The sequence below is a fragment of the Takifugu rubripes genome, chromosome 3, assembly GCF_901000725.2.
Source record: "Takifugu rubripes chromosome 3, fTakRub1.2, whole genome shotgun sequence".
In the NCBI taxonomy this organism is placed as follows: Eukaryota; Metazoa; Chordata; class Actinopteri; order Tetraodontiformes; family Tetraodontidae; genus Takifugu; species Takifugu rubripes.
Window position 1 is genome coordinate 11,712,794 of NC_042287.1, and position 18,269 is coordinate 11,731,062.

The 18,269-nt window shown below is 43.6% G+C and overlaps 1 protein-coding gene across 1 annotated transcript; it reads left to right on the top strand.

Moving 5' to 3' along the window:
• Positions 1-127: 127 nt before the first annotated feature.
• Positions 128-18,166, top strand: plcg1 (phospholipase C, gamma 1). Its single transcript, XM_011602484.2, has 33 exons — positions 128-427; positions 1,129-1,416; positions 5,189-5,341; positions 5,973-6,066; positions 6,183-6,230; positions 6,701-6,785; positions 6,915-6,998; positions 7,337-7,359; positions 7,441-7,510; positions 7,597-7,698; positions 8,225-8,343; positions 8,844-8,929; positions 9,306-9,426; positions 9,640-9,808; positions 9,894-10,016; positions 10,215-10,316; positions 10,439-10,626; positions 10,931-11,131; positions 11,247-11,366; positions 11,603-11,783; positions 11,905-11,982; positions 12,093-12,196; positions 12,331-12,424; positions 12,536-12,605; positions 13,000-13,163; positions 13,379-13,475; positions 13,569-13,793; positions 13,878-14,026; positions 14,392-14,506; positions 14,809-14,970; positions 15,049-15,137; positions 15,520-15,788; positions 15,868-18,166. The coding sequence occupies exons 2-33, from the start codon at positions 1,200-1,202 to the stop codon at positions 15,908-15,910; spliced, it is 3,945 nt and encodes a 1,314-aa protein (XP_011600786.1). The 5' UTR covers positions 128-427; positions 1,129-1,199; the 3' UTR covers positions 15,911-18,166.
• The last annotated feature ends 103 nt before the right edge of the window (positions 18,167-18,269 follow it).

An 18,269-nucleotide genomic window follows, 5' to 3' on the forward strand; every position in this document is an offset into this window, starting at 1 on the left:
AATTAGACACACAAAGGCCCCTCTATTCACCCGCTTAATCGGGAGTCCAAAAGGAACGCGTGAAGCTTTTATTGTGTAACAGCAGAGCGGAAGTTCGGCTTTTTCTGACGTCCGGTCACTTTACATGAGTGGTGGAGGACAGAGAGGGGGATGGGTCTGCGGCAGCTGCCTGCTTCTGAGCGGACAAACTTGCGTAGTCTTTCCACGGTCCTCGGCGCCTTCCTACCTCTCTCTATGGACTGCTTGAGGGGAGAAGGGGAAGCGTGGATTGTTGTCGTCGGGTCCGCAGCGCCTTCCCGGGATTCAGTGATGATTTAATCGCCAAAAAACTGGGGCGTGGGGGGAAAAAAGAAGAGGAAAAACGACGTGAGCCAGAGCGGAGCAGCCTCTGCCGCTGGAGATGTGCGGTCGGGCCGAGATTGCGGCGGTAGGTAACAGCAAATAACTCCCCGAAGTCATCTCGTTGTTTTCCCCACTCGATTTTTGTCCGCACAGTTGATGCCAGGAAAGGGAAGGAGGAGGAGGGGGCATAAGCAGAATGACTACATCTACCTGGGCCTGTTTTGGGGCGAAACGAGCTGTATTTCCCCCCCATTTGGCCCAGTAATGCTAGCTTACACCGGCCCCGTTTCCACGCCGTGAAACTAGCCAGACGGTTCTTATTATCAGCTGCCATTCAACACCACTCGTGATGATGCCACTGGAAAAACGAAACTTTCCTTTCTTGTAGGAAAAAAAAATCAGCAGGTAGCCAGTAGACTAATGCCCATCTTCTGTCCCAAGAAAGGAACAAATGAACTTTCAACACCGTTTCATTTTTACTTAAATCCAAGCCACCCCACAGTTAAAGCACTGTTAATGTGCATTATACTGTACTCTGTTGTGACGTAACGTTATACCTGCACGAAACATGAAATGTGTCCAGCATTTTAGTCGAATTAACATGCAGAACTTTTCTGCACAGTCTAAGCATGTTCTCTCTTGTAAGTTTAAAACAAAAGCATCCAGTTAAAAGTCTTGCTTCAAATTTAATCTCTGCTCCTATACAAGTGGCGTAACATTGATGTGTAGGAAGCCCACTGGGTAGTTGTTGTTTCATGGGTTTCCCCCCTTGTTCCCCTGCTGTAGGCATCTCTGTCTAGGCCTGCACACAGCAGATTGTTCTGAGAGGAAACGGACAACAAACAGGGGAAGTGAACATGGCTGGAACCTCGGGCTTCTTTTCCAACGGACCCGTTCCGTGGATGGACAACGATGCCGAGATTAACAACCTGTATCGAGACCTGGAGCTGGGAACAGTGCTCACGCTGTTTTATTCTAAGAAGTCCCAGAGGCCAGAAAGACGGACTTTCCAGGTGAAGCTGGAGACCAGGACAATTATCTGGACTCGGGGCACGGACAAAATCGAAGGAGAAAGTGAGTACATGCATCTGCACACGCTGGCAGGCATTTGAAGTCAAGGTCACAGTGCCAGAACAGGTCGGTCTACATACAGAAATATGAAGAACTGCTCTGAGGTGTAGGAAATTTCTTACACCAGACCTGGTCGACAGCTCTGACTTGACAGTCTGAACAGCTGGTGAAAGTCACCAAGGTGTGATGTGTTCTCCAAATATTTTTTAAAGAACGGGGAAGCGGGTTTTGGGATTACTAAGCATGTAGCTTGTATGGAAGTAAAACTATAGGTTTAAAATGTTTTTTGATGAATGTTGTCTGAATGCATTGTCTGCTGGATGACGGGGCTGAGAAATGGAGGGTTTCTGGTGCCGACCAAGCATGGAAGGTGTTCTGGTAGTAGGGGAAGGTTCCAGAACACAAATCCGAGGTACCCTTTGGCAAGGAACTGGCGACTCACCCAGGAGTGGACCAACCTTCGCCCATATGAGTGCCCACCCAGTGACCCCGAAAGGCAGAAAAAAACAACGAATGTGGGGTCGTTTAGGCATCATAGCCTCTTTTCTCAGTGAAGGCGTGCGCCTATTAAAAGGGGCCTCTGGCATTTTCCAGCAGGACATAAATCAAGATTTTTTTTATTTTATTTTTTTAAAACAAAACAATTCCTGTAATTTTTTTGCAGCAGTAATGGAAATTTGCTGCGTGGTAATTTAGCAGGAAGCCGACAGTCAGTTTAATCTTTAACAACAAAGCCTGGCCGAGGACACACTAAGTCGTTAAATTGTCGTCTGTGGGGTTGCAGGATGCCTCGTGCACAGCTGCGCTCTGCTCCGGATGCAGCAATAGGAGGGCATGCACACACCTACATGAAAAAAAATAAGTATCGTCTTATCTGCTGCGAAGGGTTTCAAACACGAGCACGGATCTGTTATTTGATACCCCCGAAGAGATTAAAAGGGGCAATTATCTACTGAAATAGAATCTGTGGGGTTTTTACTGGAAGCACGTCATTATTTGGCTGCCTGTATTTGCCTCTCGTCAACAGGATGGAGAGATGAGCGTCCATTTCAATCATTTTTCTGTTCTTTTACACCTCAACGATGACTGATATCAGTTAAGCTTCCTGTTAAAATACTCGAATGAATCAGCAGGAGTGGACAGTGTGTGTGTCTCTCAGACATTTTTTAATAAATCAGTGAAGAAATGCATGCACAGGAGAATGGGCTGAAGACCTTTGAGAGGTATTTACACATGTTGGACATCACGTGACCGCCGGTCAACGTCCTTTTTGATGGCATCTTGTTCCTGCTGACAATTAGAAACAGAAATTCACACCAGGTTTAAACTGACAGATCATGGTACGATTATGAATGAGGTGGTTTTACTACTTCTTTTTTTTTTTTAAAAAAGGGTCTCCTGGGTGTTTCCTCTTTAAATGTGTGAATGAACCCGAGTGACGCCAGCGAATTTAATCAATTTAACAGGGAGGATTCGAACCCTCTCTAAAAACGTTGGACAATGGACGCATTGCCGTGCCAATAGGAAGTTGGGTCATTTATAGTATGTAGCTGTTAAAGAAGCTGGATATTTTATTTAAGCATATGCTAGTAATCTATTGTAAGGCAAAAATAACATTGATAATGTATATTCCTGAGAGCATGGATGTAGATTTAGTTCAGAGGGCCTGGTTTTATTAGTGTGTGTGTGGGGGGGGGGGGGTCCAAATCTAAACGCTGGATGGATAAATGATGAATAGATGAAAAGATTTCAATAACATCATAACCCACGTCTGCCGAGGGCCAATTATATAGTTCTATATAATATCTGTTCATTTTATTTATATTTTAATCCACGAGGAATCCACTATACACGGGTACAAGTGTGGCAGACGCACATGATGGTGACAACTAGTGATTCACACATCACGAGTGTGTGCATGGGTATTGTGTTGATGTTATCCCGTCTGTGTCCGCCACACAGATCTGTCCGAAGGACTAACTCGACTCGAAAACACCCTTCTTATGCAACATGGCTATGTTATGGAACACAGGCTGTCACACTGCAGAGTGACCTGCATTTATAGAATCATTATTGCGGTGGTTAGCCTGGCCTGGGAGTGTGTGGTGCTTTGGGGATGGGCGCATGCTCGGTTAAGGCGCCTTCCTTCCCTGTCCTGGACACAGTCCGTAAAGATTTGCAACCTATACTAAATTTACCGGACCGTTGCGGAAGTCTGGCACTCTTTAACGACTCCTGGACTTTTGGTGGCGTGACACCTGTAATGATTGAATCCGTCAGGTTGTTACTGGGGCAACAGACATTCCACTGATGACTTCTGCCATTTACGCATGGCTGGAAAGAGGAACAGCATCGGTGTATTCCCCTGGCAGCTGCTCGTGGAAGATCTTTTGTTTACCTTTGTGCAACAACGTCAATGAAGCTTTGACTCTTGTTGTGCAGTGTATATGGAAATATCCCACAATATTTGCTTAGGTCATCTGTGGCGTTCAAAACACATGTTCAAACCATACGTTTTACTAAAATGTATGGTCATGGCAGCGAATAATTCTGTATGACCTGGACCGACTACAATATGCTGGGTCAGCCATTTTGAACCAGAGCACCGTGTATTTTCTCTGTGATATTCAGTTTTTTTGATTATCTACTTGCATTTCAATTTAGGTCATAGCTGCACTGTTGTCACTTGTTTATGTGTTGCACTTCTAGATTCCTCATGTACAAAATGTCTCTGTTGTACTGTATTTATTTTAATGCGAGTGGGTTATTATATTAAAGAGAGCGATCAGTCGGCCTGTTTATTGATTAAAAAGTCGTCCGTAGTATCTCACTGTCAATTTCCAGAAGCCAGATCTGATCTATAATTCAGTTTATTTAATTTAGTTCATTAGAATTACAAATAGAGTAATCTTTGAGGAATTTTAGAATTCAAGAGTCAAATACATACCGAAAAATGTCCACTCCTGTGACTAAAGTGCACTTTGTCAAGTGAAAATTGATCACGTTGCCCTCATCGACCTGGTTGCTACCACGCTAGGTACCAGGCCTGAGTTTTCTGTTCTTGGTTTTTATCTGTTAAGAATCTATGCCCTACATGCAAAAAATTCTTTCTGCTCCTTCTCCTCTTCCTGCCCCTTAACCACACATCCTGTTCTTTTTGTTGCCTGTGTATAGGTGAGCAGGTTTGCCTCTAGCATTACAAAGAAAACACCAAAAAAACGACATCTTGCAAAGTTTCGCAGCGTTGAACTCTTAAATCACGGTTCGTATGTAAGTTTACTTAACCTGCCGAGATGGGCCGACAGATTTGTGCTGAAGGCGAGGATGGTCTGACAGTCTTATCTGTCAGACAACACTTTAAGTCAATTTAGTCCAAATATTTGGACTCTCCCTCAGACAGATGCAGGAAATAAAGCGATGGCCACGGGCGCAACCTTAGCAAAGGAGGTGAGAGGAGGTATCCTGCTGCACACTCCCACACTTCCTCCGCTTCCATAATCATTTCTACCTTTCATTAGCAGGAAGATTTTGTTTTTTTTTCATGGAATTAAAATCATATTTCCACATAAAAAAATAACATAAGTCCTTTGAAATCAAATCTTTTGAACGCGTTTTGATTTAGAAATCAAATCTTTTCATCGTGTCTAAGGAAGCATGTGGCCGATTTCAAGCTTGCCAGCCGGCCTAGGTTGTCTTGAGTATGTTTTTTGAACATGTTTAATGTGTTTAATATTAGGGTTCAGGATGTTTTTTTATGTTGTTTTTTTTTGTTCAGTTGACATTCGAGAAATCAAGGAGATCCGTCCTGGACAAAAGTCTCGGGACTTTGAGCGCTACTTGGAGGACTCTGCTGCGCGTCTGGACCAGGCTCATTGCTTTGTCATCCTCTATGGCACCGAGTTCCGCCTAAAATCCCTCAGTCTGGCAGGTACACACAGTATATTACAAGTGGCCTCAAGCTATCAATATCTTGGCGGCTTTATTGCAGTTGCAGTAATTGCAGTATTAGCTAAACATCAACCGGGGGTATAGTTCAGTTCAGTGGCGTAATCATGACGGTAAAACACACCTACCAATAAAAGGCAGGATGACGCTGACGCTTCACCTACACCAGGGGTGGGCAAATCCAGTCAAGCCAGACTTTCTGTCCTACAGGTAAACACTTTCACCTGGGGTTCCACTTACCATGGTGAAAGTGGTTTCTTCCTGGTAGGATGCAAAACATGGCTGGATTGCCACCTTAGTGGATTGGACTTGCCCATCAGTGCAGGGAAATTCCACGGGGGTTGGATTCAAGCTGGGATTTGCATCGTACCAGGAACCACTTTCACCATGGTAAGTGGAACCCTGTAGTTTACCTGTAGGACAGAAAGTCTGGCTTGAATCTGGCCCTCGAGGACTGAATTTGGGATTTTTTTGACGTCTAAAATGTGAATTAAGACGATGATCACCGAATAAATCTTAAAAAAGATAACCAAAAGGCACAAGATCACAAATATCTCCTTTAACCTGAATAAAGGAAAATATAACTATTCCCTTAATGTTTGAATCATCCTCAGCAACATCTGATGAGGAGATGACGATGTGGGTAAAGGGCCTAAACTGGCTCGTGGCGGACACACTTAAGTCTCCGACACCACTCCAGATTGAAAGGTAAACAAGATACATAAAGCTCCACATACCTGTCAGCTATTCTGATGTGCTGTACAATGAGCACAAGGCATGTGTCATGTCATTCCATAACATTCTTTTGCTCTTTTTCAACCCAGATGGTTACGTAAACAGTTCTACGCAGTTGATCGTAACAGAGAAGACCGGTAAGCCAACTTGGTTTTTGGCAGCTACATTATCAGAGAAAATATGTTTAATTACTGCAGGTCTTAAACTCAAAAGCAAATCGCGGGTTAGATATTAGCGAGAGCATTTGTTTTAGAGTTTTAGAGTGAATCAAGTAACTGGTTAGCCACACGCTTCAACACTTCTTCCTGCAGCAGGAAACAGACTGCAGAGGTTGAAGGAGACGTACAGAGGTGTTTGTTCTCTCACATCCCTGATAAAAGCACAAGCTTTTGTTATGCAGCGGTATTGTCCTCTAACAGAAATTCCTGGCTGCAGTGGAAAAGTGATACAGAAGTACTCCTCGGTGCATATATTATAATTATCTGCAGGGTTTCAGAATGTCTGTAAATTTCAGAATGACGTGTCCACACCACAACAAGATCTCTCTGTTCATTTACCTCACATATCTGTTGTTTGATCTCTTGACCAAACGTCTGTATGTGTTTAGGATATCCTGTAAGGATCTGAAGAACATGCTGAGCCAGGTCAACTACAGGGTGCCCAACATGAGGTTCCTCCGAGAGAAACTTCCGGTAACCCTTTTCTCCTCGGAACAGACCTCGCCCATTTCTTACTCTCTTCGCCACTTCCTTTACACTGTGGTTCTGGTAAAAGCTTGTGATTGTGTGATAACGACCCCTCCACCATCTTGTCCATCACAGGATTCGGAGTTGAGGAACGGAGATGTGTCGTTCAGCCAGTTCGCCCAGCTCTATCGCAGCCTCATGTTTGATGCTCAGAAAAACGTAAGCGTGCAGATTGGTCAATCGCAGCGCTTTCATCCCCCATCACCCATTCTGATGCACCCCAGAGCCACCTCTTATCTGTTTGTTCTCAAATGACTGCATAATCAATATGAAAAAGCAACCTAAACCCTGTGGTAATGGCCATTAACGCATACTAACCCCCACCCAGACAGGGAGGCAGACTGGTATGCAAGCTGGGTGGGGTCAAATTAAACGACCTTCGTGCCTCCCACACTTGACCATTGAGCCCTCACCAGGATGTCTGTTTGTTTCTGTTACTAGTACCGCACATTCAGAAAGCATTAATTAACCAGTGTGTTCTTTCTGTCCGTAATCAGATGGAGATCCCATTTCTACAGAGGTACATCAAAGCTTAATAAACACACACGCTGAAGCTCACTGTTGTGAAATGTGCGTTTACTGAAGTAACTTTCTCTGTTAGATTCATTGATAGACCAGACCAGAGAATCTCCCTAGATGACTTCAAGAGTTTTCTCCTCGACTCTCAGAAGGTAACGACTGGGGAGTTGAACAGGTTTGTTAGGTGGATTTCTCTCATTGCACATTGCTGAGCATTTGTGTTTATGCGTGATTCCAGGAATTATGGTCCACGGACAACAACAAAGTTCAGGAATTCATGTTTAGCTACCTGAAAGACCCCCTGAGAGAAGTGGAACAGCCCTATTTCCACCAAGATGAGGTACTTGCACATTCTCTCACCATCCCACTCCATGCTTGTCGTGCCTTTCGTTTTTGCAAACTAGTGGAAAAAATGCGGATTTGTTTTTGTGAGTAATGTTTTCCGACGCAGCCCCTCGTGTTGCCGGTATTCGTGGGAGATGCTTAGAAAGTGACATGGATAGGCACGATTTCAGCCTGAAGCACCTCCTCCAACGCAGATAAAAGGTCAATGGCTGTGGCACTGAGGTCTACAGAGACGACAGGATGTATTTGGTGGTTGTTCTGATTTACAACAGATACGAGAAAACAGATGATGTAGACGTGTTTTCCCATGCGCTTGAATACTATTAGTTATTTTAATGTTGATCTTAGCAGTGATGCTATTATTTTAAACACTTAATAATAGAGTACGGTATAGTTTGAGTCAGGAATGGATCTCTTACAAACCACTATGTTTAAGGCTGGTCTGAAGTAAATTATTCTGCAGGCCACTTGCAATAGGTAAGTGGTTTATTGCTGACATCATTGCTGTCCTCTCTTCATAGTTCATGACATACATGTTCTCTAAAGAGAACACCATCTGGGATTCTTCACTGGACCAGGTGTGCCCTGAGAACATGAACAATCCACTGTCCCACTACTGGATCTCCTCTTCACACAACACGTAAGGAGTGTGCTCATGTCAAGCTCATTCTATTGTAAATAGAAAACATTCATGTCTATGGTTCATTCTGAAAAAACCTTGAACCAAAGTCAGATTAAAGCACACTATTTCACAATCTCATGCCAGAATTGGGTCAAACCTTAGGTTTTTGTTTTTCTCCAATTTTTTTAACAGGAAAAGGTTTTTTTTTCCTGCCATTGAATACTGCGTGAAAAGGAGTTGAAATGACAACCTCCTTGATTAAATATGAAACAATGCTCAGTGGACCATTGCAATAAAACTTCCTGTGTTCCTTTGCTGTGGTTTGCATAACAAAAGTCAACAAAAAAAAGAAAGCCCTTTGATACAGCTGTGTGTGTGTGTGTGTGTGTGTGTGTGTGTGTGTGTGTGTGTGTGTGTGTGTGTGTGTGTGTGTTGCTCTGCTGCATGATGCAATCTTGAATCGTAAGGTTCTAGGATCCTGTTCTTTTGTTTGTAACTGGCTACATGCTTATTTTTAGCTACCTGACAGGAGACCAGTTTTCCAGCGAGTCTTCCCTGGAGGCATATGCTCGCTGTCTGAGGATGGGCTGCCGCTGCATTGAACGTGGGTAAACACGCATCCAGATGCCATTCTTTCACTCATCTAGAGCAAATTATTACCACTCGACTTCAAAACTTTGTAATTAAATCCTGTCCAGTTCTATTTTAATGCAGCCACCACACCCATGCCCACACATTTGTTACACAACAGTGCTGTGTACACACGGCTTTTCCACCAAACCCTCGTCAAACAAGTTTCTAACAGTAAACAGCACCGTCATATAGCAGGTTAAAAGGTTACCCGTTTCATCCAAATGTAAATAAACATGTGTAACTACAAGTTCTTTAAGTGTGTAAGTTTTACTGTAGTCTCCTAAAAATACAACAGCACAAATGACAATACCGCCTTTATGTTTATGTGTATGTCTGTTTATTTCCAGTGGACTGCTGGGATGGTCCAGATGGAATGCCAGTCATCTATCATGGACACACCCTCACAACAAAAATCAAGTTTTTTGATGTCTTGATGACCATTAAAGAGCACGCCTTCATCACATCTGAGTGAGTGGCCACCAGCTAAAGTCACATTTTCAAATCATGAAACTGATAACTGTATGGACACCACCACATAACAGAGGTGCTGTATGGCTGCAGTCAGCTTAACATTAGTATCTAGACAAAGGCAGCCTGCCCATTCTGGACAAACTAAAAAAAAAACCTCAAGAGAATCACATGGTAAAAACACAAGTGAAATAAATCCCTTCTTCTCCACAGCTTTCCTGTCATCTTGTCCATCGAGGACCACTGCAGCATCGTTCAGCAGAGGAACATGGCCACTTGCTTTAAGAAGGTGTTTGGAGACATGTTGCTGACAAAAACAGTGGATATTGCGGCAGACGGGCTGCCATCGCCAAACCAACTCAAGAAGAAGATCCTCATCAAGGTCAGAAGACACCTGCATTTCTTTTTCAGATGCTTTTGTTTTCCTCTAACATTGCTGATGATTCATGTTCATCTTTCTCTTGCAGCACAAGAAGCTTGCGGAAGGCAGTGCCTATGAAGAGGTCTCCACCTCCACTCCTTATTCAGAGAATGACATCAGCAATTCCATCAAAAATGGAATCCTGTACCTGGAAGACCCCATTAACCATGTAAGCATGCCTGTGTATTCTGCCAATATGAATGCTTTCATTTAGCTTCCATCAATTTTACATTTGACTTCTTTGTCCTTCATTTTCTGACTAGTTCACAGGTGTCTTAAGGCTTGTTTGTGCTTTGAGCATCTAGTTTCAGAGCAGGACGTATGGCTTCTAAATATTTAATGTGATTCTCCCTCTGCTCTGCCGCAGGAGTGGTACCCTCATTTCTTTGTCTTGACCAGCAGTAAAATTTACTACTCAGAGGAGACATCCAGTAATCAGGGCAATGACGAGGAGGAGGAACACAGAGAGGTGAGTAGGCCTGAGCAAGTCCTCTTTTGACATAGTTACTGCTACTACTGCTTCTCTGAATTGATAGTTTGAGGGTGATGATAATTCATGACGGTCTGGTGTTTATTTTGCTAAACATCCAGACATCCAATGGTATGGATCAACATGTGACAGAGAAGTGGTTCCATGGGAAGCTCGGTGCTGGGCGTGATGGCCGTCAGATTGCTGAGAGATTACTGTCGGAGTACTGCATGGAGACTGGTGCTCCTGATGGCTCCTTCCTGGTCCGAGAGAGCGAGACATTTGTTGGAGACTACACCCTGTCATTCTGGTCTGGTTCTTATTATTTGCAAACCCTCTACACAGTATCTGTATATTTCAGATACAAATCCTTGTAATTACTCTCACTGGATTTAATTTCATACATTAGTGAGAAAAGAAATCACAAATGACATGATTAGACTCTTACGTTGAGCTATCACCTTGCCTGCTAATGTAAAGGAATTTTCACACTCTGGACACGTATCTTTTATGAATAATGTTCAAACATTAGAATCAGGTTTTCGGTTTACATGAAATGTTATTTTTTTTAGAACGTGTTTCTAAATATGTATTCTTGTAAATCCATTCACCAGGCGCTCAGGCCGAGTGCAGCACTGTCGAATCCACTCTCGTCAAGAAGCCGGCAGCCCCAAGTTTTACCTGACTGACAACCTGGTGTTTGACACGCTTTTCGCCTTGATCAACCACTACCAGCAGGTGGCGCTGCGCTGCAACGAGTTTGAGATGAAGTTGACTGAACCAGTACCTCAGACTAATGCTCATGAGAGCAAAGAGTAAGTCCAGCCATCCACACAGATCAAAAGTATGAATGGTTTCATTACTGGGGTATTTAATTTCTTTTCCTTTTTAATTTAATAACCATCTGTTTTTTCTCTTTTTTCATTTCAGGTGGTACCATGCCAACCTGTCCAGGAGCCAGGCAGAGAATATGCTGATGAGAGTTCCTCGTGATGGGGCTTTTCTTGTGAGGAAGAGGGCAGAACCCAATTCATTTGCTATTTCCTTCAGGTAATTTTTTCAGCTTCCTAATAAATTGAAAACCTTTCTCTGAAGCCTTCACCTGTTATCCATTGACGGGTGTGCGCAGTCATCCAGGTCAAAGAGAGGTTTTGGTTAAGAAAATTCTTCCAGTTAAATGTTCTAAACCAGTGTTGTTATCACTGTAGTTTCTCCAGTTACTGGTACTCAGTACTAAGTAAATCCAAATCCCTTTTATCATTGTTTTTTTATTTTCTTTTTTACAGAGCAGAGGGAAAGATAAAGCATTGCCGTGTGCAGCAGGAGGGTCAGACTGTGGTGCTGGGCACCTCAGAGTTTGACAGTTTAGTGGATCTCATCAGCTACTATGAGAAGCACCCTCTGTACCGCAAAATGAAACTACGCTATCCCATCAATGAGGACACACTGGAGAAGATAGGCACTGCTGTGAGTACTGCAACTACTAAATCTCACACTTGGCTACTGATTAATTGATTATGATTGTATTAAATGTTGAGGTATAATCTGTTTAATAAAAGGTCTATAAACTTAATTTGTTGTTCAATAGGAGCCTGACTATGGGTCTCTCTATGAGGGAAGAAATCCAGGGTTTTATGTTGAGGCCAACCAAATGCCAACATTTAAGGTGAGAATTTGAGACCATTAGATCTGTGTAGAAGTGAAGCGGTTAGCCAAAAATTGTTTGTTTGCTTGCTAAAAAATGCATTTCTACACTAAATGTTTTTTTTCCTCCAGTGTACAGTGAGAGCCATGTATGAGTATAAAGCCCAAAGAGATGATGAACTCTCCTTCACTAAAAATGCCATTATATACAATGTGGACAAACAGGAGGGAGGCTGGTGAGTGTCCTGCAGAATGCTTGTATAGGAAGTATCATGGAGAGGGGAACTGCTATATTATTATCACCTTGTTGATATTAGTTTAATACTTACTGAGCCAAACAGTAAAAGCCATTCTTGGCCTGTTTTCTTAGGTGGAAAGGTGACTGCGGAGGGAAGAAGCAGCTATGGTTTCCTGCCAACTACGTGGAGGAGATCAGTCCATCGGCAGCAGAGCCAGACAGAACTGTGAGGATCAAACCAGCTGAATTAAGATTCAGGCTAAAAAAGTAGTTTTTACTTATGTAATCTGTGTCATGTTTGAGCGCTTTGCTTTATTCCTATCCTATTTGTGAGCAGGAGATGACAGAAAACAGCCCCCTGGGAGACCTGCTGAGAGGAAGTGTGGACGTGTCTTCCTGTCAGATCGGTGAGCGGCCCCTCCGGTTCCTGTTTGACTGAACACTTTACCTTAGTCCAGGATTTGTTGTTATTGCAACAGGAAGCAGCAACAACTTTCTTTAGCATTCACTGTTTTTAATCTCTCATTCTTTTCATTTCTGTTGTATATAGCAGATTAACATCTTCTTATCCAATCAATAGGCTCTTTTGTGCACTTTTCATGCCATTGTTGTTTTATTTCTTCACCCCCATCTAGTGGTAGAATATATAAGATATTTTATATTTTAAATATAAGTTCATTTGTATTCTTACTATGTTTTTCATTTGAACTTTGTTGTCTTTAAATAAAGCAATTCAGTTGAAGTTGTGGTAGAGCAAGTACTTATTTCAATGCTATATATTTTGTCTGTCCTACTTTTTAGTCGTACGCCCTGAAGGGAAGGGAAGCAGGCCACACGTTTTCTCTTTGTTACCCAATAACTCGGCGCGGATGAGCCCAATGGTGGACATCGCGGCAAACAGCCAGGAAGAACTTAAGGAATGGATATTTAAGATCCGTGAGGTTGCCATGACATCAGAGGCTAAGGTAAATACAACCATTTTACTGATGGCAGACTCTTGTGGGCACACAGTTGGAAGACTTTCCACAGCTGAGCTGCCATCATGCTTACAAGTTGCTGAGGGGAGAAATGTCCTCCAGGCTAGCTTTGCTGGCAGTTAATTGTGTAAATATAAATTAATAAATGAAGTGTGTTGTCACACTGGCACAACTTTACTTAAATATGATGTTGCTCTTCCCAGCTGGAAGAGGGGAAGCTGATGGAGAGGAAGAAGAAGATTGCACTGGAATTATCTGACCTGGTCATCTACTGTAGACCTGTGCCGTTTGATGAAGAGAGTAAGAATTACACTGAGGGGATTTGTAAGGGATTATGCACATGATCAACACCAGTACAAATAGGCCATGTTGTTCTCTCTCTGTTTCCTGTAGAGATCGGCACAGAGCGAGCCTGTTTTAGGGATATGTCGTCTTTCCCTGAAACCAAGGCAGAGAAGTATGTCAATAAGATCAAGGGGAAAAAGTTCTTGCAGTACAATCGACTTCAGCTGTCTAGGATCTACCCCAGAGGCCAAAGACTAGACTCCTCCAACTATGACCCTCTGCCCATGTGGCTCTGTGGTTCCCAACTGGTAGCCCTTAACTTCCAGACACCAGGTGCTGCATCATAAGAGCCCAAAAAGAGACGTATTGTATATTTCCATCTGCTTTATTTTTGGCCTCCCTTTTCCTTACCCGCAGATAAGCCGATGCAGATGAACCAGGCTCTGTTCATGTTGAACGGGAGGAGCGGCTATGTCCTTCAACCACCAATCATGAGGGACGACACCTTTGATCCTTTTGACAGAAACACGGTCCGAGGCATCGAAGAAGTCACTCTGGTGATAGAGGTACTAGGCTGAAAAGGAGCGAGCGCACAATATAAACATTTTTAGATATCCTATAGAGTAGAAGTCAGTTCAGTTTAATTTTAAAAAGTCAAACTCAATCACATTATTCTACACAGCACATCTTCAAGTATAGTTTAAAGACCATGGAAGTAATGGCAGAAGAGGGAATTGAACCTCGTATATTCCTTTAGTTCCTGGAACCTCGCGATCATGATTGGGTTCCCACATTTATAATGTCATATCTTTCCGTTTCTATTTATGATAATGGGAGTTCCCCAACATTAGGGTGAAACCACTTTAGACTGCTTTAAATAAAACAAACATTAAATGTGTGAACTAAGATGATCTGAATTTCTTGTCTGAAGGTGTTGGGCTCCCGGCACCTGCCAAAGCACGGACGTGGAATAGTCTGCCCTCTTATCGAGATTGAGGTGTGCGGGGCCGAATATGACAGCGTAAAACAAAAAACTGATTCGGCAGGTAAGTGCTGCTGCCAGCGGCTGTTGGCGAAAAGACACCGTGCCAAGATGGAACTGCTGCCAAATGAAGAAGGAGTTAATTGCATGCCTGACATTGTACAGAGGTCTCATGAGGTCTCAGGAGATGAACGTAGTTGTAAAACAGGTTTTCTTTTTGTTGTAAGGTCATGTCTTTGTTTCGCCAAGCGCAGCAGCTTGGCAGGATAGTTCCATCTGAATCATTCAGATTCTTGATAAGCACGGGTAAATTTTTCTTATAAGATGCATTGAAAGCAAGTCGGGTTCTTTATCCATCCTCTCCAGCTGATAATGGCCTGAATCCCACCTGGCCCCGAAAGGCTTTCCAGTTCTCCGTGTGCAACTCAGCCTTCGCCTTCCTGCGCTTTGTGGTGTATGAGATCGACATGTTCAATGACCAAAACTTCCTGGCTCAGGCCACATTCCCCATCCACAGCCTGAAGACAGGTACGCAGATCCACCACGCTCTAAGATGTTTGCTGTGATGACCCCTCACCGTGTCTCTGTCTTTGTGTGGGACACCAGGGTATCGTTCGGTACCTCTGAAGAACAGCTACAACGAAGATCTGGAGTTGGCTGCTCTGTTGGTCCACATGGACATCATCAGAGGGAGGGTAAGATACCGCTGGGTCCTCAGATATAACACGGTAGCATCCATGTTGACGTTTGGTTTCAGTTGCCTTTGCTTTTTGTTGAATTATTCCTAAATCCTCACCCCAGATGAACTTTCAAACTGCTCCTGCACTTTCTTTGACGTCAGACCAACCACGTGGTGTGTTACCACTGTATAATGTGGTAATTAAAGGTGTCTGTTGCCTGTTGGCAAAGGCCAACTGAACCAACCAGTGTCTGCTGCCGTGGGAATATTTGCACTTTGTCAAGTCAACTCCTACAAAGTCTCTGTTTTGAAGTGGAGTTTTTGTGTAGAAAAGACATGGAGGCAGATCTTAATGATGAATCTAAGCGCCGTCTCATCGGTTTTCCGTGGTTTCTCAGAATGAAAATGGAGAGATTCTGGGCCCGTTCTTGGCAGTAGCGTCCGCACCTACGCTGGCATCTGGCCATGTTGGCCAGGAACGTTTAGGGGAATTGAGCCTGGTGTCTTCAAATTCCACCAGCATGTCGCCTCTGCCCCAGTCACCTGCCCAGGCCATGGCCTACAGGGGGAGGGAGGGCTCCTTTGACTCTCGCTACCAGTCACCTCTGGATGACCTCCGGGTGTCCCAGGAGGCCCTACTGGAACACATGGATACCCAGAACAGAAGGTAACGTTCTTCTCCTGATTTTCATGTCTGTACGGTGGCTTGTGGATAAACTTCCAAACCCCCCCCCGTTTGTCTTCAGGATGTTGCGGAGGACCAGAGTGGGCGGAGAGAATCGCGTTTAACTCCAAGCCAATCAGGATGCATTTCTGTTGCACCCCCCGCCCTCCCATTTCCTCACTTGGTCGCCTCTCCTGTACGGATGATGTCACTGACTGCTGTGAACACTGTTTCCATGGAAACGCCTACCACCGCTTTGGCCTACATTTCAGGGAGCTCTCCCTCCATTCTCCAACACCACCCCCCCCCCTCTCACATCCCACACTCTGCGTCCCCTCCTTGCCACCCAGGCTTCTCACCCCTCATCTGATGAGAACAGAAGAGAGGTGGGTGGAGGGTTTGGTGGGGGGCCTCACTGCTGTGGACAGGAAGAGCGTCATGGTCAGAAAGAAAAAACAACTCTGAAAATAATCACAGCACTGGACTGGTCTGCAGGGGTGGGTTGGGCGGGGGGTCCTTTAAGATTTAGGTGTGCACAGCTGCTTATTCTGGAGGCTGAGAGAGTTCTGACACGTCTCAAACTGGTTCTCCACGTTTCTTGGCTTTTCTCTATCGGCATATATATGAATATATGTATTTATTCCTGCTGTGCTGTTGGCAGAGAACAGCAGCAGCTGACCTGCTCTCAAAGAGCTCTTGTCTCCATGTTTTTAAGTATAATTATTTAAATCTTTAGGCATTCATGATGTGACTTTTTTTTTGTATATGTGTAAAACACAAGGGCTCTACAGCTATTTCAGTGTCTGTGATCTCTGCTTCTCGTGGGGGAAATCACGCACCTCCGATCCGATTTTTAATCCTTTTTTTATGTAGTGACTTCTGTTTTTCATCATTTATGCCATGCGTTTATCCTTTTACCAAACTGTCCACTGACACAATGCTGAGTAGTGTTATTGAGTCAGTTTTCATCTTTGGGAGAGCTTTTCCTTTACGGCACCAGGAAGAAGTCATAGCTTGTTTCTGCGGTAAAGAACAGGCAGCGTATGATGAGTCTGCTCATTTGTTTTAACCCACATTCCTGAATGCCTCGCATCATTCCATTTTCGAGCAACACGTTTGAATTCGTCTCGCGGTGATCATGTTAGTTGAGGGTTCCAACACCACGCCACGGTCTGAGCAGGACCAGAAATACAGGTCGACCCGGAGGTGATCACACAGGTATCAACCAGATTCTCATACGTTTTGAGGAAAAATGGCCATGATTAAAGTTTTTATGACTTGTTTGTTTACATTTTTCAACCATTAACAGAAGTTTTTTTAACCTTATTTTATATTGAAACAGAATTTATTGTTCAATATTTGCACCCAAGTACTCCCTAAGCTACTCTTGATGTCTGCTGGGAGGTTACTTCAGCTATTTTGACATTTTTATGGGGCTTTTTAGTTCCACTGCCACATTATGCTGTATAATTCCCATTGCCTCTAAATATTTCTGCAACACAATGGGCGAAATTGCCGACTTTGATGGTAAAGTAAAACATCCAACAATTTATCACTCCTAAATTTAGATTCTGTTTGTGGCTTCTAATATTGATGTATGCCAAAGCTTGAGACCCCCAAGAGATAAGCATGGATGCCCTGAAATGCAAACTGAGTGTGATCACGTTTGGAGCAAGTCTGACCTTCAGACTCTGTCTGTGGTTGTGCGGGGAGTGAGATGTCGTGTCAAAACAAAGATCATCAGTTACCAGCGGTCATGTTTTCTGATTTAAATGTGATAACTTTGATATAATCTCAGTATTGTCTCTCAGTGCCTCGTTCACTGAGCTGCTCCTAAAGCCATAAGGTGGGACTGAAGGTAAAAAGTGGGGACCTGGAGTAATTAATTCCATTTTTTTTTGTTCCCTTCTCGTGGCTGATGAATGGTCACTTTGATGAGCTCTCCCTCCAGTGCTGCATTGCTGTTATCACCGACACATCCGTGTGCCTGCGGTCTGTAGATGCATCACCCTGAAGCCAGCTTTCACCCGCCCTGCTGGGCTTCATTCGCCAGATCAGCTGTGGTACGTCCACATTGGTGCCGCCACTTATTCCTCCCTGATGGAACCTCCTCCGATTGTGTCAAGGTTCCATTTTTGATGGCGGCTCAACACAAACAACAAAACTGCTGAGGTCTAATCATGCAGAATAACTCAGGGCATCAATGTGGGTGTCACTTATATTTGTTCCCCTCCCCCTCCCCCCAAAATCTGATGTGCTCATTTACAATCGCCTTTCTGTAATGTGCCTAAACAGTGGAGAGAAAGTATTCATTTTAATTTTGCCTTTCATATGAAACATATTCAAGCCTGAGAAGTGATTAAAATACTTACTACTTTAAACTTTGTCTCATTTGCAATTAATTGCAACTGTTTTCATCAGCTCAGGAAGTTTATTTATTTAAATAAGTAAATAAAAAATGCTCCCAGTTTCAGTGGGTAAATA